General features: G+C 45.7%; 1 protein-coding gene across 1 annotated transcript in view; it reads left to right on the top strand.

Moving 5' to 3' along the window:
- eys (eyes shut homolog) overlaps window positions 1-24911 on the top strand; it is a 90264-nt gene that overhangs the window by 1731 nt on the left and 63622 nt on the right. Inside the window, exons 2-19 of the mRNA XM_029835650.1 lie at window positions 6-165; window positions 4084-4188; window positions 5495-5634; window positions 6616-6779; window positions 6906-7159; window positions 8179-8283; window positions 11862-11975; window positions 13321-13443; window positions 13903-14016; window positions 14292-14525; window positions 15186-15308; window positions 15395-15508; window positions 16080-16193; window positions 16696-16809; window positions 19338-19535; window positions 20667-20788; window positions 22681-22802; window positions 23702-23961. Of these exons, the coding sequence (XP_029691510.1) occupies window positions 4104-4188; window positions 5495-5634; window positions 6616-6779; window positions 6906-7159; window positions 8179-8283; window positions 11862-11975; window positions 13321-13443; window positions 13903-14016; window positions 14292-14525; window positions 15186-15308; window positions 15395-15508; window positions 16080-16193; window positions 16696-16809; window positions 19338-19535; window positions 20667-20788; window positions 22681-22802; window positions 23702-23961 (2500 nt within the window). The 5' untranslated portion in view covers window positions 6-165; window positions 4084-4103. The remainder of the gene's footprint in view (window positions 1-5; window positions 166-4083; window positions 4189-5494; window positions 5635-6615; window positions 6780-6905; window positions 7160-8178; window positions 8284-11861; window positions 11976-13320; window positions 13444-13902; window positions 14017-14291; window positions 14526-15185; window positions 15309-15394; window positions 15509-16079; window positions 16194-16695; window positions 16810-19337; window positions 19536-20666; window positions 20789-22680; window positions 22803-23701; window positions 23962-24911) is intronic.

The raw sequence follows: 24911 nt of genomic DNA, 5'->3' as shown, positions 1-24911 counted from the left end.
TGCAGTGTGTTTGCTCTCCGGGATGGACCGGCGAGCTCTGCCAGTACGTGGGCGACGCCTGCCTGGTCCAGCCAAACAGCTGCGCCAACGGAGCCACGTGCATAACCACGAGCCAGCCGTCGTCCCCCCCAGAGTACACCTGCAAATGCCCACTTGGATTCACAGGTGAGACGTCCTGGTTCTTTCTTGGTCCTCTTGGTCCCGTCTAGATTCACGGCTCGATGTCGCTGATACACACCCCAATGGGGATAATTGATCATGGGGTGAGGAGTGGGTGATTGGTGTCTGGGGAAAGATAGAGGAGACAGTGGCCGTGCGCACTGTTAGCACAGGTTTGCAATCGTATGTAACAACCATGTACGGAGAAAAGCTGGATCTTTTTCTACAATAGGGATAACAATCAAAAGCACTCCGACAAGAACAGGAACCTCAAAGTATTTATTTCTTTTGTAGTCTTGCTAGCCTTTCAGAGCTGTTCAGAAACTATTGCGCCTCATTGATATGTCAAGGTTGGTCGTTGTCATGAAGGCATACTTCCATACTTTTCCATTAAGCCTCTTGAATCTCTTATTTTTTGGAACTACTTCTTGGCAAATTACTCCTATTTTGGTGAGTTCAGTCATTGGAGCGTAGTAGAGGTGGCACACATGATTGTCGCACCCTGTAAACATTAAACCTGCCAATACCAACGAGCGCACCTCCTCAATGGATTTATTATTATTGTTGTTATTGTTATTGTTGTTGTCCAGCAACATTGGTGCTTCCCTAGACGCGGCCTGTAAATTCAGCTCAACTTTCATCTGTCGCCTGTAGCCTTGATCGCCATATATTTTTATTCCTTTGTTCAATCCTTTGTTAATTGCACGATTCTCCAGAGTACTGCCCTGTCTGACCATATTGAAATAGTTTTCTTTTCAGTTTTGTGTTTTACCACTTTCATACCAAGTGATTACCATGGCAACAAGCTTTTTTCCCCTTTCACTAACATGGCACTTTTGTAAAAATGAACAAAAAAAGTCAAAAATGGACTTTGGGTTGGGTGCCTGTGATTATTGCCTTTTCATTCGCTTTCTCTGGTTCTGAAAATGGTGTCTAACAAAGAGACCTCTGGTCCTGTCTGATCACATGACATTGCTCTGAAGGTTTTCTGGCAGCTCCCCTAATTCCAGAACACCTTCCATGTTTTGTCTGCACCAGATCTTGAACCGAGAACCCTCCAGAACCCTTTTCAGCCCAGTCCTCATCAGGCCGAGCTACCACCAACCCAATTCGGATTACAGCCGATAGCCCACAACATCCCTTTAAACAAGTTAAACAACAAGCGTTTTTTCCCCCCTCTTTTCATTGCACCCTGGATTTTGTCAATGGCGTGTATCCCAATCCGGCTGCTAGACCTGCTCTCACCTGCCGCTTCAGTGAGCCCTTACACAGCACTACTACCCCCCCCCCCCCTTCCCGCCTCCATTCTCTTCAAAGGCTGAAATCTGTTGCCACTCCAGTAATGGAAAATTGTCTCTCAGGCCACGGCAGGTCTTCCCGACTGATGGAATCCATCGTGACATCATAGGATTTCTGCTTTGGAATTTCAAACCAGGCAGCACAGAATGGCCAATGGGATTGCAGGCTCTGTCCAGAACGGCGTACAACGAGATCAAATATCAATGCGTCAGTCGGACCTATGCATCAGGGCTGCGGTTGGTTTCAAAAATGAAATGATATATATAATATATACTGTGTGTATATATATATATATATATATATATATATATATATATATATATATATATATATATATATATATAAATAATACACCCAAAAACAGAAACTTTAGTGAGTCGCTGGTCCACTTATGGACATCACAAAAGTTGGGCTATCGATCGAACATAGAATAAAGCCAAAAGGATCACAAGAGAACTACTTTTAGTTCAAACACAAGATCTGGATCAGGTCAACTTTGTGACACAATATGGGAATCTGTCCAGCAAATCGTCACAAAATAAACTGGGAAATTTGGAGAAGTGGGGGTTTCTTCCAAATGCCCCCCCCTGTCGGCTCCAGAGAAGCTCCCAGCCTTAATGATAACCTGCTGGAGAGACAAAACATAGCTGACCATGAGAACAACAGGCAATCACAAGGGTGGCTCCTGCAATCATCGTGATAACACGAGCAAAGCCAACTGCTTCACAGAGGTTACGTCAGGTCGCAGGAATTGCATCAAGTCATTGGAAATCTACTGTTAAACACCATGAGCTGTACTCTGTTCGTGCCCCACCTGGGCCAGCCATGTTATCTGACCTTTGTCTCTGTAGAGGAGGGAGCAGGTTGGCGGGCGTATTAGATGAGACCTGATGGAGGCCTGTGGCGGCAACGTGCTGGCAGATTTTTAATTTCTACGGCCACGCTATAATAAAGGTCTTTTTATTATCTCCTAACCTGAATGCCTCGGTTCCCGCAACAGCCTGGAGTTAGAATTCAAATTTGATAAAAAACGCGTTTTATTCCTTCTTTTCAGTTGGACAGATATGTGGATTTTGCCGCTGCGCTGCGGGGCGTGTTTGTATATAATGACCTGTAGCAACGGCACGCAGATGATATCAATCACGGTGTTTGTGCTGTAGCATTAGGGCGCCTCCGCCGAGAAGAGACTTTTCCAGTACGTGTCGCCGCAGCTGGAGTATTGATGGTAGAAGCATTTTAAATTAATACCCTGCACTGGAAGACGCCAGCCCCCGCAAACCCTATCTGTGAGAGCGGCAGATGCTGAGGCAGCTGAGCATCAAATGAATGTCCTATCAGAGACCCTGCACCTCCCAAACACACACACACACACACACACACACACACACACACACACACACACCCCCACACACACACCCCTTCCGCTCATCCTTCAGCCCAGACAGAGCTCATTATCAGGTGTCCATTTTCTTAAGGAGAGAACGAGCCTGTCAGACCCGGGGTCTGTTTCTCCTACATCTCATTTTGTGTTTCCAGGCACTCAGCACCAGCATTTCATATCGTATTAAAGGGATGTCTGTGCCTAAATACACTTTTGTCCCAGGTGGAATGTATTTTTAGCCAATATGCACATTTGCTTTTCTTGCTAAATATAAAAGTAATGCTATCCATGTCAGCTTCTCAAAACATTGACGGATAATTGTGTTTAACGTTCTTTTGTGTGCTATGTAACTGAAAATGATGCTCAAAGTAACAAACCGGGGAGGCTTTGTTCACTTCCTTTTTGAAAAATCACAATCACAGGTGTAAATCTTAAGCCTGTCTAAAGAGATTAAAAACATTAAACTATCAGCGCTATCACCACTGCTAGCCAAGATTTACATTAGCCTGCTTAGGTTTGAATCATAATACTTTTCCATTAAAACTTGAATTACAGCAGTGGTAAAAGAAACCCACAAAACACCTGCTTTTTTTGCCTCCAAAACAAGATTTCTTCTCATTACGCTGCTGAAATCTGCAGATGGTTGCCCTGAGCACAACTGATATCAGCTCAGTCCTTCTTTTAACTTGAATATTTGGAAGATTTCCGGAGAACTCAAACACTCTCTCATGACTTCTTAAAGCCATTTCCTTGGAATGGACCACCCGTGTGGCCTTTTTTCTTTTAGAAATCGGCCAAAATGTTCCTGGGAGACCCGAATCATCAATACAAATTACTTTGCGAAGACCAGATTTAATTAAGCTGGCGAGCCGCCTGAAAAGCCACAGACATGTGACGTGCAATGTAAAGCTGAGGAGTTATTTTTATTTAGCGCTTTGTTTCAAACTAACCAATGCGGTGACGTACATGATACAGCGTGTTCTCAGCAGGGGCTGAATCTGTAACGCCAAAAAAAGTTATCTTTCTGAAATGTTAATGGGAGCGAAAGCAAATATTTCAGCATCCGTGCTGACTTTGATGAAAGCGATGGAGGTGTTTGGGATTCCAGGGCCATGATCATCAGTGCACAAGGGCGTCGGTGGTCTCTCCACGTCTCTACATCCACAAACGCCAATTTCTAGAGCCAAAACCTTTTAATTCTAATTTGATCTTCTTGTTCTTCTTCATCTTGTTCTTCTTCTCAGGTGAATACTGCGAGACTGAGATGAATGAATGTGGTTCCTTCCCCTGTCAGCACAATGGAACATGTGTTGACTTACCGGGGCGCTACACATGCCGGTGTCCTGCAGGTACGTGGACACGTCACCCGAGCTGCACGGTGTCTGTGTCCGTTATGGCATCTGCAGACCTTCTGAACTCACCTGGGGCGTGAAGTGGTCGGCCAGAGTGACTCTGGTAATGTCAGTGTCACTGGAGGTGACTCTGTTGCTCTGAGAAACGTTAGGAAGGATGTCAGATGGGAGAAACCATTTTGTGTGTTTACTGTTACTAATAATACAACTGTTATGAGGACTGAGGACAGCCAGAAGAGTCACACTCATATTACTAAAGCATCAATTTAGACCTGGGTTATGTGACTGACAGCTGGGGAAAATGAACCATCCAGGCTCATTAACAGTGCTTGATAACACAACCAAAATTGTGCAGATATTTTGTTTCATAATAAAACATTATGAAACGGCCATTATTATCATTTACCTGTAATTGCCTTCCGTGCCAGACAGACCAAGGCTGAATTTAAATTGTGTTAACTGATGGAGCGTCGTGATGCTGGCAGGGATAGTGTGTCTGACAACAGCTTCTCTTACCTGATTTATCGAGTAGTTTACAGCAAATGTGGCCAGAACTTATTGCTCTCATTATAAAACTGAACAATGTGCATGCCCAACGCCGCACGCTGGCATTTAAATAACCTTAGGTGGAGCGCCGCATTATTAAAAAACAAAAAGCTCTTTATTAACTCTTTAATGTATCAGTGAGATTGAGAATGGAAAGTTTACCCATCCCTCCACCCCTCCATCCATCCCTCCACCCCTCCGTCCCTCCATCCACCCCTCCATCACTCCCTGCTTCCCTCCATCCATCCCTCCGTCCCTCCATCCATTACTCCGTCCCTCCATCCATCCCTCCATCTCTCCCTGCCTCCCTCCATCCATCCATTTCAGAGCCTTTCAGGCCATCTCTGCACTCTCCCAGCATGCATTGTGTAAGATGCATTGTGTAAGATGATGTAAGTCCTAAACAGGCTGCCAGTGTTTCTTAAGGCCAAAGTGCTGACAGAAAAAAAAAAAAAACAAGTTCGGGCAACCATCATATCTTGGGTGGGACAGCTCAAGAAACCTTTGCAGACGACTCGAGGAGCCATTTAAGGGGCAGTCGATCTGGACAAGGGACTATCTAACGTGTTGAATATTGAAGAGCCATTATTTGGACAGTAATAGCGGCAACTGTGGGTCTAAAATAGTCAAATTCTTCTGCCGCAGCTCAGAAAGAAAAAGGTGTGGGCTGAATTGTAAATGAGCGCCTGTAGGGGACTTTTCCCATCACGTGATACGATTATTTCACTTTAAGAATAATCAATATTCTTTTTTTAAGGATTTGCGGGAAAGAACTGTGAAATCGACGTCGATGCCTGTGCTCTCCCCAACAACTCGTGTCCACCTGGGACTTGGTGCTTGGATCTGCCCAGCAGCCTTGAGTACACGTGTCGTGTACCCTGCCCCCAAAGCCTTCAAGTGGGTGAAGATGGAGCCACAGTTGCTCTTGTTTAGCAGTAGTGGGTTTGTGCATAGATCCTAGCCATCGCTCTGACTCCATGTCTGGGCACTCCCTTGATTTTTATTATTGCTCCGTAATATTGAATTTCAACACCACATCCTCAATCGAGGAGGTATCAGATGTTAATTCAGTATCTTACTGTGAAAATGTGGGATAATCCTCTCTTATACACGCGGATAAAAATAAGTCAGCCTCCCATAGGAAGAGTGACAGCGTATGCCATAATCCATAAACACACTGAGAAGCTGTAAACATCGAGTCCTGACTAATGCAGAAATGACTGAAGTGTACTTTAGCTTTTTTTGCTTTTATGAGCGCACAAATCTGCACTCGTGTTGGAGCACATGCCGCGTGTTTAAAGCCGGCGCGAACTTTGTGAATCTGGCCCGTTCGCGTCAAAATTTCAAAGGCACCCTGGACAAAGTGAGCGGGTGCGTGGAGGAAGAGGAGCACGTTCACAGGAGTCGGGGAAAGAACCAGAGCTTAAGTAGCGTTTGATCACATGCCTGAAAATCAGCGTTCTAGAAAATCCCGCATGTGTCATAACAGAGCTGATGAAACGATTGCATTCGCAGCCTTTTCTGCTATATTTGCACCGCCGCTGCATATTAGAGATCCGGGCCCCCTAATGACCACTGATCCGGTGTGGTCGGACATGATGTAGGTGCAGCGTGGAACAGTGAGTGAACTCGCTACAAAGCTCGCATCAGTATTCATAAGTGTGTCATTTGATAGTAATGAAGCTCATTCGCAGGCAGCCAGGAGCGAGAAATGATGAGGGGGCCGCATTGTAAACTAATGGTTTTCACCCCGCACCAGATCCAGCTCAGTCCAATTGAAGCCATTAGGAACCCAAATGGAGCGAATTTTGCGCACATTGGCGCCACGTGCTCTTTAGTTCACGCCGCGTCTGCTTAACGGCCCTCCTTTATTAACAGCCGTGTGACAACGGAGGACGCTGCGTGCTGAATAACGCCAGCAGCTACACGTGCATCTGCGCGCCGGGCTGGTCCGGGCAGAACTGCCGCCTCGACGTGAACGATTGTGTCCGACATTGGTGTCAGAATGGAGCCACTTGTGTGGATGAGATTGATGGTTACAGGTGAGCTTCCAGATCAGGGATGTCTCAGTCGCTTTAAAAGCCCTGACCTTTACTGTTGTTCTCCTTTCCGTCTGAAAGGAGGCTGCTTTGCTTTCCAACGCCATTAAAACCTTCTCCCCCCCCCAGCTGCGTCTGCCCGGGAGGATTCACCGGTGTCTACTGTGAGGAGGACATTGATTACTGCCTTGACCACCTTTGCTCCGAGCACGGCGTCTGCCTGGACCAGCAGAACAACTACACCTGCCGCTGCCGGCCTGGATTCGAGGGGCCGCTGTGTGAACTGGAAACAAATGAGTGCGACAGCTTCCCGTGTACAAACGGGGCCACCTGCGTAGACCTGACCAGTGGTTATCTGTGCCGGTGCCCCCCAGGCTTTGCGGGTACGAGACCATCTAAACTGAGTGTCCACCTATTTACAGCCGGAGGTTCGTTTTTCCCCTTGAAGGTGCACAGAGGGCTGGACTGAACCAAGGCTTGATGGGCGTGCACGTAAGGTCTTGAACTTGACCTTCAAGTGAACCCACGAGCATGTTTATGGCACAGCCCCCCCTAACTTAATCCAGAGGCTGGTCAGATGGAATTTGCTTTAATGGAAATTTTTTGATCATTTGTTTTTGCCATTTTTGACGCTTTTATATCATAGAAACTATCAAACAAAAATCAAAGCATTAAAGAGGTTTTAGTGGAATCTTGAGTAAAACCTTGCACGTTCACATAACCTTATAACTCAGTTATAACGCATGTAGTTCATGAATGGCTTTGCTTCCAACATGGAATGTGGCCATTAAGAATCTGACAGCGTTTGTCCCAATCATGTGTCAAAGTTTTTAAAACTACTATGCAGAGCATATTTAGTCTGCAGCCACCTTAATTAAATAGCTCGCAGTTCATAATTACCAGAGCTGTTGCCATTAAATGGGGTCACGCTGCCAAAGTGCAACGACCTCTTGGTGTGGATCATGTGAGGAGAGAATGTCACATGTGTGGCTCTTAAGTCGCCAGTGTGCCCACAAATCTGCCAGACCAGAGGCCAGATCCAGTATCCGGCATTAGATTTGTCATTAAAATCCATTTCTACATCTCACGTTTCGCCCGCGAGCTGCTGGGATCCAGGCTGTGCTTGTTGGACACATAAATAGTCACATCTCCAGCTAGTTCAATTCAAAGCAGTTAGCTGCCGCCTGAAATAAACCATCTACACTCAAACAACGGCTGTTGATTACAGGTGCCTAATGTGCGCTGCGTGTGTTTCTTTATGTGGCGATGGCCGTGCATTACAGCCTCCCCTCATTACTGAGAGCTCGCGGCGACAGTGAAATGTGTTCGTCAAGGGCTGCCTTAAAGTGTGCTTCCTGTGGCATTAAAGAGAGTTGATTTTGTTTTTTTCCCTGTCCTGCAGGAAGAACGTGCTCCGAGAATGTAAATGACTGCTGGTTGCAGCCTTGTCTGAACGGAGGCTCGTGCATGGATCTGATAAATGACTACATTTGTCATTGTCCTCTTGGTAAGCAGCGAGCGCTCGCTACACGTTTGCAAAAATATCATGCTATTAATTTTTCTGCGGGCGCCTCCTTGGGAATATGTGAAGATGTTGTTGCTCATGTGCTTACATGCAAACCGCCTTGTTTGCTTTTGATCATTTTTCAATGTTGTGTTGGAGAGAAACTTCCAAGGATGGCAACCGCGAGGATTGTTCCTTTGAAACTTTAAAAGCTGAACCGAGGCCACTTAAAGCAACAAAGCAGAAGCAAATCAGTGAGTTGGGAAGGAATAAACATAATTTCCTCAGTCAGACACGTGCACAGTGTCAGCGCGAGACTTTTAATAACACCATTTCCATCGATAATGCTTATTGGCTCCGTCACAGCCGAGCTTTCCACACATGTTGGTGTGGGTTTTGCCCTCTGGTAGTTAATTACACAAACGCTTGCTGTTTACACAAGACAAAACGCTGCAATCTGCCCACTTGGCATTGCGAGTTCAATGTCACATTTATCAGCAGAGGCGGGAGCCGCGACCCGCGGAGCCATCTACAAACCAATATTTAACAATCGCAACGCACACAGAGGTTAAGACAGTTTTTAGCACCAGAGTTCGTCAGCTTTGGGATGTTTCCTGACCGACGCAGAAAAAGCACGTGTGTTTGTTTGAAAGGCCCTTTAAAGGCAAACGCACTCCCATTAATCTGCCTGAAGCGCGGTGGGCAGCCAGCGCACACATCACCTGCTACATGCAGGGTTTTTACAGCATCCACGCTGCCGCGCATCCATCACTGTTAATAATCTGCTCTTTTTGTTGTTATGTTCTTTTTTGCCTCCTGCTCAAATTAGATTTGAACGAAACCAGAACACCAATGTGTCAGTAAGGCTTCCATTCACGGTTAGGCTTCATTGGCAGATTTATAGACAGGTGTTTTTGTTATCACTCTATCTTCCCAGTAATTTAATTACTGCTCTGTTCGGCCTGCCTGCATTTACAAAACAGGAACAAAAAAATAGCACTGTTCTTGTGTAAAGAGCCACAATCTCCCATTTTGGTCTCTAATATGTGAAATAGATTTAATAAAATAAAGTGGAATACGCTGTTATAGGCAGGGTTATTGAATAGTTGTTCTACCTCCAGAAAATAAAAATACAGCATAAAATATACACACTGAGCAACAGTAGCACTTAGCCTAACAAATCTATTACGGTGTTTAGATGTTTGTTAAATCTTCCCGAGGCCTCAAATTGGTGCTGATCCACTGGTGGAAATACACACACATAAAAAAATCAAAATAACAGTTGGGCTCATTAGGCGATTTTGATCAGAATTGGAACATTCCAACTCCAGGTGGAATAATCACTTCAGCCTGCTGTCATTAACTTGGGTTTCCTTCAACGACCTCAGCCTTCGTGTGCCAAGTTTGTGCACTTTAGAGCAGGGGAGCTGTTCCCTTTTCTGCCTCTCTTTCTGCAGCCGTGCAGGCTTGAGCAGCCAGTCGGCTTTAGATAGAACAGGGAGTCCCATTTGGAGATGGTGACACCGTAAGTGTGACATTCCTTCATGCGACATTAACCTCCGAGTGAATTGCATGCACAATTGGTTATTAAACACTTCTGAAACACTCGGTTGGAGGCGATAGCTCTCCGTTAGTCAAGGCAATACCAAATCTGATGAGAAAAGGGTAGCTGGAAGGTCACCAAACATGTAGACAGAGGCGTTGATGTATCGTAAAATATGGCAGGTGAGAACGTGCAGAATCTGAAAGCTGCCTTCAACCTGACTGCGTCCTCTCTTTATTCAAGTTCTGATTTTTATTTATTTTTATTTTTTGGAAAAATGCAGAAGTGATGTTTGAAATCTTCCACGGCTTTGCCAGAGAGTGAGACCTACTTTACAGACGGTGACAACCAGCAGATTACTGTGACAGGGTTGCACTTCCTGTTTAGAAGCTTCGCTATAAAGTGTTTTTACAAGTGCCACAATCCTCCATCGGGACGTATCGTTCGGGGCGCCATCTTTATTGGTGCCGATATATCGGCTTCCTCATAAGTCTGAGCTTTATTTAAAACAGGAGGTATTGACAGGGGCAGCTATCAGTGACATGCAGACATGCTTTCAGTGGGGGCAGATAAATGTGATATACATCAGTTTGGTAAGGTAGGTTTCTGTCAATGACTCGCTCAATTAGCATACTGCAAAGCAGGCAGATAGAGAGGGGGAGAATCGATGCCTCAGTTAATCTGCCGAAGAACAGGAGCTGGGATATGGCCTTCAGAGCGCACATCCCTGCTCTCAGATTTATTATTTCCTGATGTTCTTGTTCATTCAACTCACCATTGCGGGGTTCAAGGGAGAAGTCTGCTCCGTGGGTGTTGACCTTTGCTCGTTGGGGCCGTGTGGTGAACAGACATTAATATGTGCTGAGACTCGCACACGTGGAAGAGATGAGGAGCCCTTTGGCCGGCGCCATATCCACCTCCTGGCCGCGTTTCAGGTTTGTTTTGCAATGGCAATCAAATGAAAACTGCGGCCATTTTCTGGTCTGAGGTTTTTTTACACCCTGATGTGTTTATTCACAGATCAGGCAGGAAATTAACTTGACAGCTCCCGCGGAGAACGGTTTGGTTTATATGTCAGTCAATGTTTATCGATTGCTCTCCATGAAGGATCCAGGTGACGGAACGCCGCTGAAGAGGCCCGACCTCTTGCGCAACACAGCGATACCAGACAACTCGCATCGACGCCATTAGCCCGCCACGGCAATTATCCAGCGTTCTGGCCATTTCAAACGAGAGCTGGAAGCGCCGCACCGCGTTAGAGGCAATAATTGTTGGGTTCAGACGGGAGCGTTTCTTTGTCATGGCAACAGTGACAGATGAGGAGCGGCTTGACTGGCCTTCAGAGACGCTGACGGATGCTTGAAGTAACCGGGTGGAAGGGTCGAGGATTGCTGCACATGCAGGATGTTAAGTCCTGCTGGTCTATTTAGTTAAAAAAAAAAGCCTTTTCTTGTTAAACCAGTCACCAACCAGTACCTGACACTGGTCAATGAGGGAGCTTTTCTCAAGGGTGGATGGGTGGATGGATGGATGGGTGGATGGATGGATCTACCTTTCTAACCTGATTACTTGTATTTGTTTTCCCACATTGATTTCGGCACAAAATCAGCCTTAAGCTCCTCGAATGGCTTCTCGCTGCATTTTGGTTGACCAACATCTGGTTACATCACGCGGAGGCTCCAACATCCTTCCTTCAACAGCCTCATTAACGGCCCGTGTGGCTGCGCGCGTCCGTTGTCGGGGTTTACAGTTCACACGTGGCTTTCGCTTCATGCTGTTCTCTTTGTGGATAGGCCGTCTCAGATCCCAAACATCACTGGTTTCCTGTAATCCATCGGTGCGACATTGCTTTCTCATTAAGCGACATTAAATGATGCGGCGAGCTGAGCCAGCATCAACCCGACGCTCTCTTTGAATCAACCGAGGCCCAGAAAACAAACGTCTGTTCATGAAAAGTCCCACTGATCTTAATTAACTGAGGACTTAAATCAGAAAAAAAGACTCCTGTCTGTAATGTTTTTCTGGAAATGCCTTGCAGGCGTTGGAGGGACCTTTTGTGAAGTCAACCTCGACGAATGCCAGTCAAAGCCGTGCCAGAATGGCGGGATGTGTGCCGACGGCGTTGACTTCTATGAGTGCTTCTGTTCGGAAGGTAAGTTTCAGCAAAACATTTATGAATTTGCAGGAAAATGTCGCAAACGAAGCATATTAGTTATTTAATCAGCATTCCCATGACCTTCAGGCCATATACATGCATATATGTACATATGTCAGATATATGCTGTACATGTATAAACATGCTGTATACCCTCTTGAATATAAGTATATATTATCATATGAATGTTAATAAATGGGTTTTAAATGCGACTCTTTTTCATGTGACTATTTTATATTATCAGACGCTTGCTTTTTGGTTTGGCATTAAATAATAAAGAGGGAGAAAGTCGAGACGCTTTATCACCTCGAGGACTCGTTAGTGGAATTGAACAATCCAAAACATCAGATTCATCATAAATAAATGATGACCACCAATGTGTGTGACCATTAATTCAGTCAGTAATTGTCTGAGGTTTTTTTAGGGGGGGTTCTGGGATGGGATGATAAATGCATCATTCAGGCCTGATTATGTTCGAGCGCTGGTGAAACGATATCGACAAAAGCGAGGAAGTAGAGTTACTCTTAATCCCGAACCGACTTTTATTTGTGCGCGCAACTTAATGTGGCGTTTGCTCAAAATAAAACATGTAAAAAAATCTCTTTGTGGGGGGAAATGATGCTGATAGTACATGGCACATTTTCTGGCTTGGGGCAATAAAAAAATGTTTTGCTAAAAACTATTTTCTCTTATTTTCTCTGATCTCATCATTTCGCTAGCATTTGCCAGCGGCGTTAATGGAGGCAGGAAATAAATAAATAAATCAATACATTTCTGCTCTTTCGGCAATCATTTCCTGGTCCAGTTGACACCTTACCTGCGAGACATACCTCTGATTAAAGCGCGATTGTGGGTGAAGCCGGTTATGCATTTTTAATGAAGTCAGGGTAATTGTCAAATTTTATGACGTGAAGAGAGTTTGAGATTGGATCCATGGTCAGTTTGAGGAATGATGAGGATTTGACCTGCGCCGATGGTGCTGATAGCCGGGCATTAGTCATGGGTCTCCTGCAGCTGCAGTGTGTGGCGCCGCTAATGACAGTCATTTTGCTGCGTGACCATGCAGTGCGATATATTTATGGGGGGGTAAAATGTCAGAAATTGGAAGCGTTCACTTTTCCTACCAGGCGCTGACCTTTTATTTGCAAAATGTTGAACGTGCTGACGCAACCGTTTGTGCGAAACGGCGGCAAACGCAGCAACCCGTGTTCGCTCGTTTCTTCTGAGAAATGTCATGTAAAATTTGGTTGGGGGGGGGTAATGCCAATCCCAGCCAATTTAACCTGCAGTTTTCTGGCACTGGCACCTAATCTCTGGTCTTCTTTATCCTCCTTCATCTCAGGCTTTGTGGGCTCCAACTGTGAAATCAACGATGATGAATGTGTCCACGGATACTGCGCCAATAATTCCACGTGTATTGACTTGGTTGCAGACTATGAGTGCGTGTGTCCTCCGGGCTTTGCTGGTGAATTATCTATGTCATCATTTTCATAGTTTAGGCCTGAATGAAAACAGTGCAGATTAATGGCTCTTAATCAGCGATAACTATCGCAGAGCTGCCGACGCCTAATGTAAGGGCTTATTCACCAGTTGTTGACTACAGCAGATTGGGAGTAAAGATACGCTATCTTTCTTCCACCAGTTAAGACGGCGCAGTGGGGGAAAAAGTGTGTATCTTAAAGATGTTATGGTGATTAAAATGCCTCAAAAAAAGGTTTTATATAACGAGGTAAATTAGATGAAACCTCTGATTCCCTTCAACGTCGGCTCCATATGAAAATTAGCTCTTTATTAGCTTATTTAAATACCTGTGGTGCTCGTTACAGAGACATTTATTGGCCCTGCACACGTTGAGCTTTGATGCAGGTGTATAATTGACATCATTTTCACAGCTCATGTCAATTCCTGTTGATCCGTGTTTCAGGCAAGAATTGTACCGTTCCTGTGAAGGCCTGCGCATCAGATATTGACTTCTGCAAGAATGGAGGAACATGCTCCGACAGCATGGCTGGAGGACTGCACTGCATCTGCCCCCCAGGTGTTCCGCAAGCACCCCCTGTATACGGCGGTATCAGCAGTAGTAGATACTGTACAAAGCCCCCTGTTAAGCAAGGGGCCAGCAATTCATGGTTAACTCGGTGGTTCACCTCTTTGTGTGCATCACAGGGAAACACATGTAAATGTTCTGCAAATGTTCTGGAGGCACTGACGACAGTGTGTGAAACCCTAATCTGCGTTGGTTGCCTCGTGTGGGTAGGTAAGGGGATACTGTACGCGCCGCATCAATAACGTCTTTGATCCCACCTCTTCCAGGATACCACGGCGCTGACTGCTCCTCATCTCTGAATTCATGTATGTCAAATCCCTGCAAACCCGAGGGCACTCTCCGCTGTGAAGAGCTGGCAAACACTTACAGATGTGTGTGTCAACACGGGCACGCCGGCCCCCGCTGTCAGACGCCCATAAACCACTGCGTCGCCGGCCTGTGTCAACACGGCTCAACCTGCGAGGATCTATCGGGAGGGTTCAAGTGTCATTGCTCAGCAGGTGGGAGCTGCGATTTCGCTGGGATGTCACCGTGAAAGGAGGCGCGTTGGAATGCACAAACACAGGCGCTCAGGGGTTTTGATGCTCCCCCTTCACCTTGTTCAGGCTTCCTCTTCTGTGGGAGTTTAATCTCTGTGGCCTTGAGCGACAACATGGAACAACCTGGTGGATTGCGTAATTGTGGGCTCAGTTTGTCGAATAGTGAGGGAACTTCCGAGCGGGGGTGACGTTTGGAAACGTGAGGCTGCTGTGGAACGTGATTGGAAATAAAGTAGCAACAACGGGTGTGGAAATTGAAACAGTGAACCAACCATTAAAAAACCATCGGCCAAAGAGGTTGTTGCAAAATCAATTTTGTCACTTAAGAGCCACCGTAGAATCGCCAGCCCTCCCGCTCTGGGAATCTGCCATAAAATCACCCTCTAATTAACAATGAACGCGACATTAAAAGGGCAAAGATTTCCGTTCATTTCATTGCTTATTTCTCTGGGTGAAAAGTAAACTTTGCCATTTCTCTTTTCACAGAGGCGATTGTTTCCTGTTTGATAAAAACCTCGTTATTACACTTCCTTTTCTCAACGGGAATATCTGTACATTTGGCTTTGATTTTGTATTTACGGCTGTAGGACAAATGCCTCCCTTTCTTTTTGCTCTCTGCAGGGTTCAAGGGGCAGTTTTGTGAGATAAACATCGATGAATGCGAGGAGAAGCCCTGTGGGATCCTCAGCATGTGTGAAGATACTCCAAATGGCTACAGATGCTTTTGTGCGCCCGGGTTCGTCGGTACTTGACCTTTCTTTGCATGTCAAGAGGTGTATTTGCAATAGAATTCCTCCATTGAGGTAATTCTTCTTTGTGTGTATTCAAAGGAAATAACTGTGAAACTGAAGTGAACGAATGCTTAAGTCAGCCCTGCAGAAATGGTGGATCGTGTGTCGATGAACTCAACTCCTTCAGCTGCCGGTGCCCCCCCGGGGTCACAGGTATGTCGTACACTCCCATCAGGATGAAAACATTGATTTATGCAAAATATATATTTGGATTTTAAAAAGGGAAATGAGGCAGGTGTGAGCATTTCTGCAGGCTTCAGTGCTGAGCTTTTACGTACATTTCAGTGAAATTCTGATTTAATTTTAGTATTTTTACAAATCTGCTAAATTTAAGTCAGTAATTTTTTTTAAATGAAGTCCCAGAAAAGTAATAACACATAAGATCTGGAATTGTGCTGCAACCTGAAAACCTCCTTTTTTGAGTTCAGTCGTGAAACTGTTCCTTTTCTGAAGTGACTACAAATTAACCACAGTGCCGACAAGTAGAGAACCGCATGCTGGCAGCGCCGCGCCAAACTGCTCTAACTCGACCGTGCTTTTCTTTTTAACATGGTAACTGGACCCCTGAACACATCATATTTCAGTGGGTGAAACTGTTGGTGGCCAGCAATGACTAGATTAACCTTCAGGCCACGTTTGGGTTAAATGTTGGAGGGAAACATGAAATTAAGCTGCAGGATGAGACTTTGGTCTCTGCTGTTTTAATATGTGTGCGTGTGTGTAGGGGCCCATTGTGAGGTCGACATTGACGAGTGTGCGTCCTCCCCCTGCCTCCACAACTCCACCTGTTTGGACTCTGTCCATGGTTACAGCTGTGTGTGTTTGACTGGTTTTACAGGTCAGTGAACATGTTTTACTGTATTTATGCTACTGTACTCCATTGATATCTGCCAATATATGGATGCTGCACTACCACGGGTGTCCACCAGGTGCACATATGGTCGTCTGCACCACGGCCGATCCGTGCATCAATGTTTAACTTAAAGCTTACATGTGGGAAGCATCATTAAATTGCTCTGGGATTAACCGGAATGGTTCTGTGAATCGGATCAGCTTTCAAAGTAAAGCTGCCAAAATGAGAACAGACTCCTTAGAAACAAGAGTGCAGACATACATGATTCTTCTTGAATAACCCATTCATGCGACAACCATTAAATATCCCTCGGGGTTAGACCAAACATCCGTCCTCATGAAGCCTCTCGGCTCCTCTGTTTCTGTATACACTCCAGCCAGATCTGATATTACAGTTGCGATCACAACTCCTGACCTGTAGCATTTGTTCATTTCGATCCCAGAGGCTGCGTAACGTGTTTACCGGGGTGTCATATTTCCTGTCACAGGCTCTGCATGCGAACTCGACATTGACGAGTGTGTTCCGTCACCCTGCAAGAATGGAGCCACTTGCATTGACCAACCTGGTAATTACGTCTGCCAGTGTGTGGCTCCTTTTAAAGGTAATGAGCACTCAGGGAATGGCAACAATAAGTAAAGTTAATTAAGTCCCGAGGGTGTTATTGTCACCTGCTGGAAGATGCGTCACATTGCTCAACACAATGACTCTTTACATTTGAAACATGTAATTGCATAAAGAATTTGTGACTCCGACAGAAACTACAGAAAAATGTATGAGTGTATTATCAGTGGGAGAAAAGGCCTAAAACACAGTAGGTTGGTTGGGGATTGGAGATGGAATTATCACAAGAACAGTCATTTTTAAGATTTGCAAATTGAAATATTAAAAGAGAACATGCGTGATTTTTCTGGCTCCAGCCTGTCCTCCATAAGTCCAAAGTGTGATCAACCGCCTCATTGTCACATGCAAAGAAAGAAAGAATGAATCAAACAACCAAGGCGGAAGCAACAATGAAAAACCATGGTCAGACTCCAAGGGCCACTCCAACAGATATAATGAGCTTGTTGGCTTTGAGATCTTTTGTACAAGAGCAGCACTTCAATCATCTGGGCTTTACAATCGAGTTGCCTGGAAGAAAATTACTCCTGCAATAAAAGAAGGAAACAAAGGTTTGCGAATTGTGCAAAGAAAAACAAAGAAGGATTCTTCAAAAACACACAGAGGGAGCTTCGGAGCCCTGATCACGATGATGACGGACGTCTTCAGCTGGAATTCAAAGGAACCCCGAAAACGAGGCGTGTTTTGTTCCCCCGTGTGACATTGCTGCCATTAGAGGATGGGATGGAAGCTCCGTCCTGACAGGGCTGCTTTCACTTTACAGGCCACAATTTGCTGTTTTACTGGATGGTTGCCCACATGGCAGCAGCACTTTCAGCCAACACAGCAATGAGCTGCACGTTGCAAGTTTTATTCAGCTCAACTTGCACTTTTAGGCACCTGCCAGGTTGGGATAGGTCTAGTGGCCGCTTTGGTGGCCTGGGGCCAATCTTCTATATCTGTATAGTAATTTGGTTGATGCATCCAAGACCGCGATCCCATTCCTCAGCCGGTCCCTTTTCCTCTAAATTTAAGAAAACAGTTAAAGACTTTTTTTGCTGTTTCACATTTAATTCAAGATGAAGCAGTAAGTATGGATTGGTGGATTACATTATGCTCCTTGATGGTCCATCGACTCAGACGCCAAAAATCTGCCATTCTCTCAGTCGCAGAGGCCTTATAAGGAGCGAAAGCAGCCGACCTAATTGTCCGTGACTGGAATCAGCTGTGACACCTTCTGATTGTCTATTCCTGCTGCATTACCGCTGCACCAGGCTTTGCCAGAGATGCACCTGCATCTGTGTCTTACCCACCAACCCCTAAAAACAAGCTACCCCCGCCTGAAAAAGGAGGCCGGGAGCTGAAAACTCGCTTTGAGGATTATTTTACGGAGCAGCTGAAACTTCTTTTGTTGCACTCTGTCTTCAGCCGGAGTCTAAGAATAGCAGCTAAACCCTCCTTCCAATGTCTCATTTGAAATCCCATAGAAATGAATTGTCAGTTTTGATTTCATGCACAGGTCCGTTTCAGCTCCTTCAAGTCTTGTGTGCCCCCCCCCCCGCAGGAATACACCAACGGGACGCCACGTTGACGGATCACATAGATGTGAAAAGCAAAATTATTAATTCTTTGATAAAAGTTCTAATGTTTACTGTAGTCAAAATACCCCAGATATATTTTACACATATATATATACACATCTCTGCATGATTTGTATGCATAGATTTGAAATATTATATCATACATTTATGGATGTTTTGTCGGTCAACATTCACAAATATCTCCATTTCATTTTTTTCCTCCTTAATATATTTGTTTGTGCCTCTTTACGTTCCTGTAATCCGTATGTTCCCGGACTGCCTTTTTATTAGAAAGCTGGTCTCATCCTGGAACCTCAAAATGGAAAGAGGAAGAAAAGGAAAAAAAATGAAAATTTTTGCCTATACAAATTACAATTCTCCTTCTTTTACAATTTACCATCCTGGATAATGATAAATTCCAAAGGAGAGTCTCGGTTTAGGGAAAGAAATTCACCACCTAAAGGTAGGTTGGGCGCCAACGTTCTGATTGAGATGGTCTCATTCAGAGCCACGAGTTAGTGACTTGTTGACATGCTTTTTTTTAGCCATATTACCTGATGAGAAGGTTACACAAAGATTTCTTTGGTTGGAGCATCCATTAGAGACCCAAAAATTGAGACCTATTATTACGAGTCTGCTCTCAAAGTTTATTATTCATGCTTTCATCACGCAGGTGTTATGATGCTAGCCCGAACCCTGAACCCTGCATTTACCTCAGATGAATAAACGTGTGCTTTTGGTTCCTTGCCTTTTTGCAGAATGTTCACATAAAAGCTACATGAATACTCGTCTACATTCCTGTTTGGAATTGTATTACTAAAAGAAGTTTAAGAAAACATGAAATATTGGCTTAAGCTTTAATATCCCCAGGTTGGGATTTCCATTATTTTTGCCACAAAGATTGTGTTGTGCCATGCGACGCTCCACCGTGTGTCTCTGTGCTTCGCTCCAGGTCCAAATTGTGAGTTCCTACCCTGCGAGGCCAACAATCCGTGCGAGAACGGCGCAGTGTGCGTGGAGGAGTTGGATCGGCACCATTTCCCTTTGGGCTTCCGCTGTCACTGTCGCCGGGGCTTCACCGGCCCCCGCTGTGAAATCAATGTGGATGAGTGCAGCTCCAGCCCCTGTCTTCACGGCTTTTGCTACGACGGTATTAAAAGAAAAAAAAAGAAGAAAATCCATCCTTACAACGTGGCGCTGGGGGTGGTAGCGAGGCTCCATCGAAATACAGACGCTCAGGGACGGAGTCACATTTAGTTATTATATCACAGTTGCAGGTAATAAGGGTGTTATGACAGTGGGCTTATTCCACCTGATGTGATGACCTGTGACATCACCTGCTGGAGCTTGATTAGTTCACTAATGCGATTGTAAAGGGAATTATCATCAATTCCGTGCTGTAATTGAAATAACGGATGATAAATGACAAAATTAATACAATCAAAGCCAAGGCTGGGTTACGTTGTGGGGCGCCTCCGAAAATCCAACCAGCGTTTTGGTCAGGCTGGTTCCACTGGGACCGTTGCTCAGAGTAGATCGCCACTAAGGGCGTTCTACCCTTCAAAGAACCACAGGAAACCCCGGCCGGCTGTCTGGAGGAATCTGGAGTTCACCTCCAGTTAGCGAGGCGGGCCAGCCGGACCTATTGGCCAGCACTCAGGAGCAGCCAGCCAGCCACCGGGGAGTGAGACGCATAGCTTCAGCGGCTGGGATGAGTAATGCTGCTGCCACCCAGGACCTAAAGCATTTAATGAGAGTAATAGCAGCTACACGTACCAAGACAGAGTGACAGCATAGATTACGTGGTAAATCTTTGGGATAATGAAGAATCCTGGGACCCTGACTGGGGAAGTAATAAATTCACTCCTGCAATTACCTCTGTCACTGGCTGCCTGTACACCAGTGTTGTGTTGGAGAAACAGAAGGATGCATCCAGCTTTAACGTCGTTAATAATTAACGACAGGGAAGAATGAATTATTAGTCGGAGGGAGATTTTTAAATTCTGAGGGAAGAAAGTGGAGCATTTGTTACACCTGAATAAAGGATGAGACGGGCTCTCTCCCTGCTTTGCACCTGTGTTCTTCATCGTAAAATGTGTCTCAAGTGTGCAAAAGGGGGTGAAAAGGAGGGTGAGGGGACAGGTTCCGGGGGGGTTAGAGTGGTAAACACCTGCAGATGATGGAGACCTGTCGCCGAGCTTCAGAACGAGACAATGTTTTTACAGATGATGATCACTGGAGACGTTAACGCAGCCGTCTGTCCGCCCTGGTTGTCTTTCAGCCGTGGACGGCTTCTACTGCCTGTGCAGCCCCGGCTACGCCGGTGTCAGATGTGAGCAGGACCTCGACGACTGCGTGAACAGTTCGTGCAGCTCCAACTCGGTTTGTCGGGACCTCCATCTGGTGAGTGGAAGCTTTCTCCTTTTTGGTTTGTTACATGCTGACACTGTGTCTTTTAAAATGCCGAGAAAGGGCCTGATGTTCTAATGAGTGTGCTTGGTCATAAAATCCGGATAATGGGCCTCCACATGACTCCAATGATGCAAAGGTGGAAAATTGTTACTTAAAACTATATTGGATGTGGTTTTATACAAGTGTTGACTGATGAGAATGAAATAGATTGAGATTGTGTGTCCTCTTACGGACCTCAAACCGATCTTCTAGCTTTAACAGATGTGTGTTATTTATATATGTGTGTGAGTTTCACTGAATACTGATAGTTTGTGTTGACGTCAGTGGCGATAAATCACTTTACAGTTTGTGTTTGGATTGATATCAGTTCTGGGTGCTGAAAAGGCTGCCTATTATATGAAAGGAAGGAGCCTATTTCTGAGTTAGAGCAGCCACATTTGAGAATGTGTAATTTATTGGGATGAAAACATTCACGCACAATTGCAATTGACGAATAAACTGCCAGAAACCTTTTAACATTTCCATTGGAGGATTTGGAAGCTTTTATTTTACCATCTCCTTCTCCCATCAAAAAGGAAAAAAACTACCGGAAAACAAACTCTATGGAGGATAGATTATATGTGCTGGAAGGTCGAACCCAGCGTGTTATATTTGCACATTTCTATATGTGAGAAAACAATTTAGCTCCCTTCCTTTTGTATTCACAGGAGCTTCCTGTCGTGTCATGGTGTGAAAGCATGATGCTTTCAAGAACGTGCCACTCTAACCCAAACCCAAAGATAAATGTTTCCTTTTTGCTTTCGCTGTGTTCTGAAAAGGCCCTTTAAATAGGTTTTTGAAGTTCAATAAAGAGGCTTCATTGTCTACTTTCTAGCTAATCTAGATGTTGGGGAGGTAGTTTAATTCTTTTTTTAAAAAACACTCATTATTGAAACAGCTTTTTGGAAACCTCTGCACATGGTCTTGTTTACAGCGCAGCTGTTCCTCTCCCTGAACACCGTGTCCCACAGAGCTCTATCTTATTTTGGAGAATTGCAGTCCCTGAAGGTGACTTGGCAGCAAAAATGAGATTATATTCAATCGCCAGGGGTAAGAAATTGGTGCCTCCTGAAGGTATCTAATTCATCACGAGATGACGGCATCCCTCCCCCCCACCGGCGGTGGCCGCGGTCCTACCGTGTACAAATTACATCAGACAAAGTTTAACGGCTCCGCTCTGGTGTATGAAATACAGATTATCATGCATTCCATCGACAGCACGCCGGACCTTTAGACAGGCATCGGCAATGAGGAATCACGGGGACCTCTTGACCATATTTCCCATCTTAATTCAAATTAAAGTGCAAACTTGGAAATAGACAGCAAACTATTACTCTCCCACGCCATTATTAATTATCAAAAGCAGTCTTGGATGAAGAAAGGACAAGTTCTCCACATGCTGCTCTTAATGGAGGGGGGAAATAAATGAAAATGACTCAGTCTGATAGGAGCTAAGTGTATGATCAGTTTCCTCTCTGTGCGGTGGAAAAGTCACTTTCATTTGTTATAGAGAGCCAGACAATCTCATGCCCCATAAAGGCTCATGACACCCGGTATATCCGGAATGATGGCGGGGGGGGGGGGACTACATCTCACCTATTATCCAGCAGGTGGGTGTTTACATCTGCAGATTTCCACAGAAAGATGCTGTGCTCCGAGTGGGAGGTTGTGCTTGACACTATCCTTCAGAAAAAGCTCAGCTTTATCCAACCAAAATGTATAAAGCGCCGCGCTTTCGTCTCCCTGCAGCTGCGTAGGACATGTAAGCCCCCTCAGATCTGAGCTCGAAGCATCTCTGCGCTCTTTCGGTGACATCGGCACTTGTGGTCCTCATTGTTTTCCAGAGTTATGAGTGCGTTTGTCACCCCGGGTGGGAGGGCCGGCTCTGCCAACAAGAAATTGATGAATGCCTGTCACAGCCCTGCAAAAACAACGCCACCTGCGCCGACCTTCTCGACAGCTACAAGTAGGTGCACCCAGGCTTCAGGGCGCCGCCCGCGTCCACATCTGCGCGTCCGTCACTTAATAAATGCGGCGCGAGCGGCAATCTGCCCTTCCAGTGGCGGCAGAGATAATGAATTGCAGATGGCAGGTGAAATAAATGAGTCAATCAATGGCTCACAGCATGAAAAGGTTCCAGGGGATCTGTGACTCATCGGAGGGGAGAGAGGAAAAAAAGAAGCCTGTGTATATGCTTCAGCTAACACACACGCACACACACACACACACACCCACCCACCCACACACCCCTTCCCCCTTACCACTCGGGAGACGTGAAAACCGCTTCAGGTGGAAAAGTTGGGGGGGGGATAAAAAGGAGCGCAAGGCGGACGGGTTGGCAGTGCTCGGGTACTCACTGCCACCAAGTGGAATGTTTGCTCGTCTTAAGAGACACTTCAGACATGCATACCCCCCCCCCCCCCCCCCCCCACCTCCACCACCAACTCTTTCTCTCTCTCCGCCTGGCATGCATATATTTCCATTTAATCCCAGCTCGCTGCTCTGACCACACGTATCCCACATTCGGCTGTCCGAGGTCACAAAGATGCTCTGACCTGTGGCTCAATTGACCTGTAAGTGACCTCCTGGTTCCACACGGAGATGCGGGCGCACGTTCCAGGGTGAACGCACGGCAACGTTCATGCTTCTCAACACGCAGAAAAATGTTCCCACTGCATCATTTGAATAAAAATATAAATATGGGGTCGTTTACTGGCAGTCTCCCGCTGCGCTGCTGCCTGGCTCTATATTTTTAGCACCTTTTCCCAGACTGAGCTGGTTCCCGTTTGGAATAGTTTAAATAAATAGAGGACTTAAATTGCTTCTCCAAAATAACGCTTCTCTGTTACTTCTGGGCTTTCTGAGGTGCTTCTGCTCACCCGGCTGGACGGGTGTGGACTGCACCGAGGACGTGAATGAGTGTGATTCTGGGCCTTGTCTAAATGGAGCTCAGTGTCAGGAGTCAGACGTACCTGGGGAGTTCTCCTGCACCTGTCCTCCTTTCTTCGGCGGCCCCTTCTGCAGCCTGCCTCATGACCCCTGCGGCCCCGTCCACAATCCCTGCCTGAACAACTCCACCTGCCTGACACGCTCCGATGGAACAGCCTCCTGCAGATGCCCAGCTGGTGAGTGAATACACACCTCCACAACCCCTTAATAGTCTCTCTCTCTCTCTCTGTGCCTCTCTGTCTCTCTCTCCCTGTCTCTCTCTCTCCCTGTCTCTCTGTCTGATTCTTTCCCTGCTCACTTTTTGAAGGTAAACACATAATTATGTTGGGTCAGTGGAGGTAGATGATAATCAGAACAGCAGAAAATAAAGAAAGAAAAGAAAATCGCCAGGTTTTGAAACACGTTCCTAATTCCTGCACATTATGGATCAACACAGGTCACAGCAGAAAAGGAGGAATGAATCCTCTCTCTGTTACACATGCACACGTGTCTCCTCTCTCGCGTTTCTTTAGGACCAGAGACAATTGATATTATACATTACAACCAATCCCTCCAGGCAAAGCTTTTTTTTGTACTAAGAACAATCTTTTATTTACACTCTTATTAAGAGAGGATTAATTCAGCGTAGGTGACGCGCTCGAGTTGAAAACATGTGCACACGCTGCAGGGGGATGATTGCATTTGGCTTGTTTCTAAGCTTGTGTTCGCTGCAGAGCATTTTGTGGATTTGGGCAGACTGGACTTGCTTTACCCTGGGTTGACTTCTCCTGACACCTTTAAACAACCGAAGCCAATCCCATGGAGGCGGCAGCTTGTGCTCTACACAGGGCAGTGTGGTCCAGCAAAAACGCCACCATTTGGCCGAATTAAACTCGTGATTACCGGATATATTTCAAAAATAAAAGACAGGGGGGGACAAATTGTCCACGGCGTGCTATTCTGGTGAAGGCATACAGATCAAATCTCTCTTTGTTTCGCTTTAGCTGTTTTGGGGTGTTGGGGAGGGTGCTGGAGCCTGTCCCAGCTGCATATGGGCGAAGGCAGGGTACATCCTTGAATGGGTCGCCAGCTCATCCAGGGCCCTATGTGAGCATTTGGGGTATGGTACCTTGTTCAAGAGCACCTG

This window comes from Takifugu rubripes, chromosome 4, assembly GCF_901000725.2.
Source record: "Takifugu rubripes chromosome 4, fTakRub1.2, whole genome shotgun sequence".
Lineage (NCBI taxonomy): Eukaryota > Metazoa > Chordata > Actinopteri > Tetraodontiformes > Tetraodontidae > Takifugu > Takifugu rubripes.
Note: the sequence above shows the minus strand (reverse complement) of the source record. Positions and strands in the feature narration are given on the sequence as shown.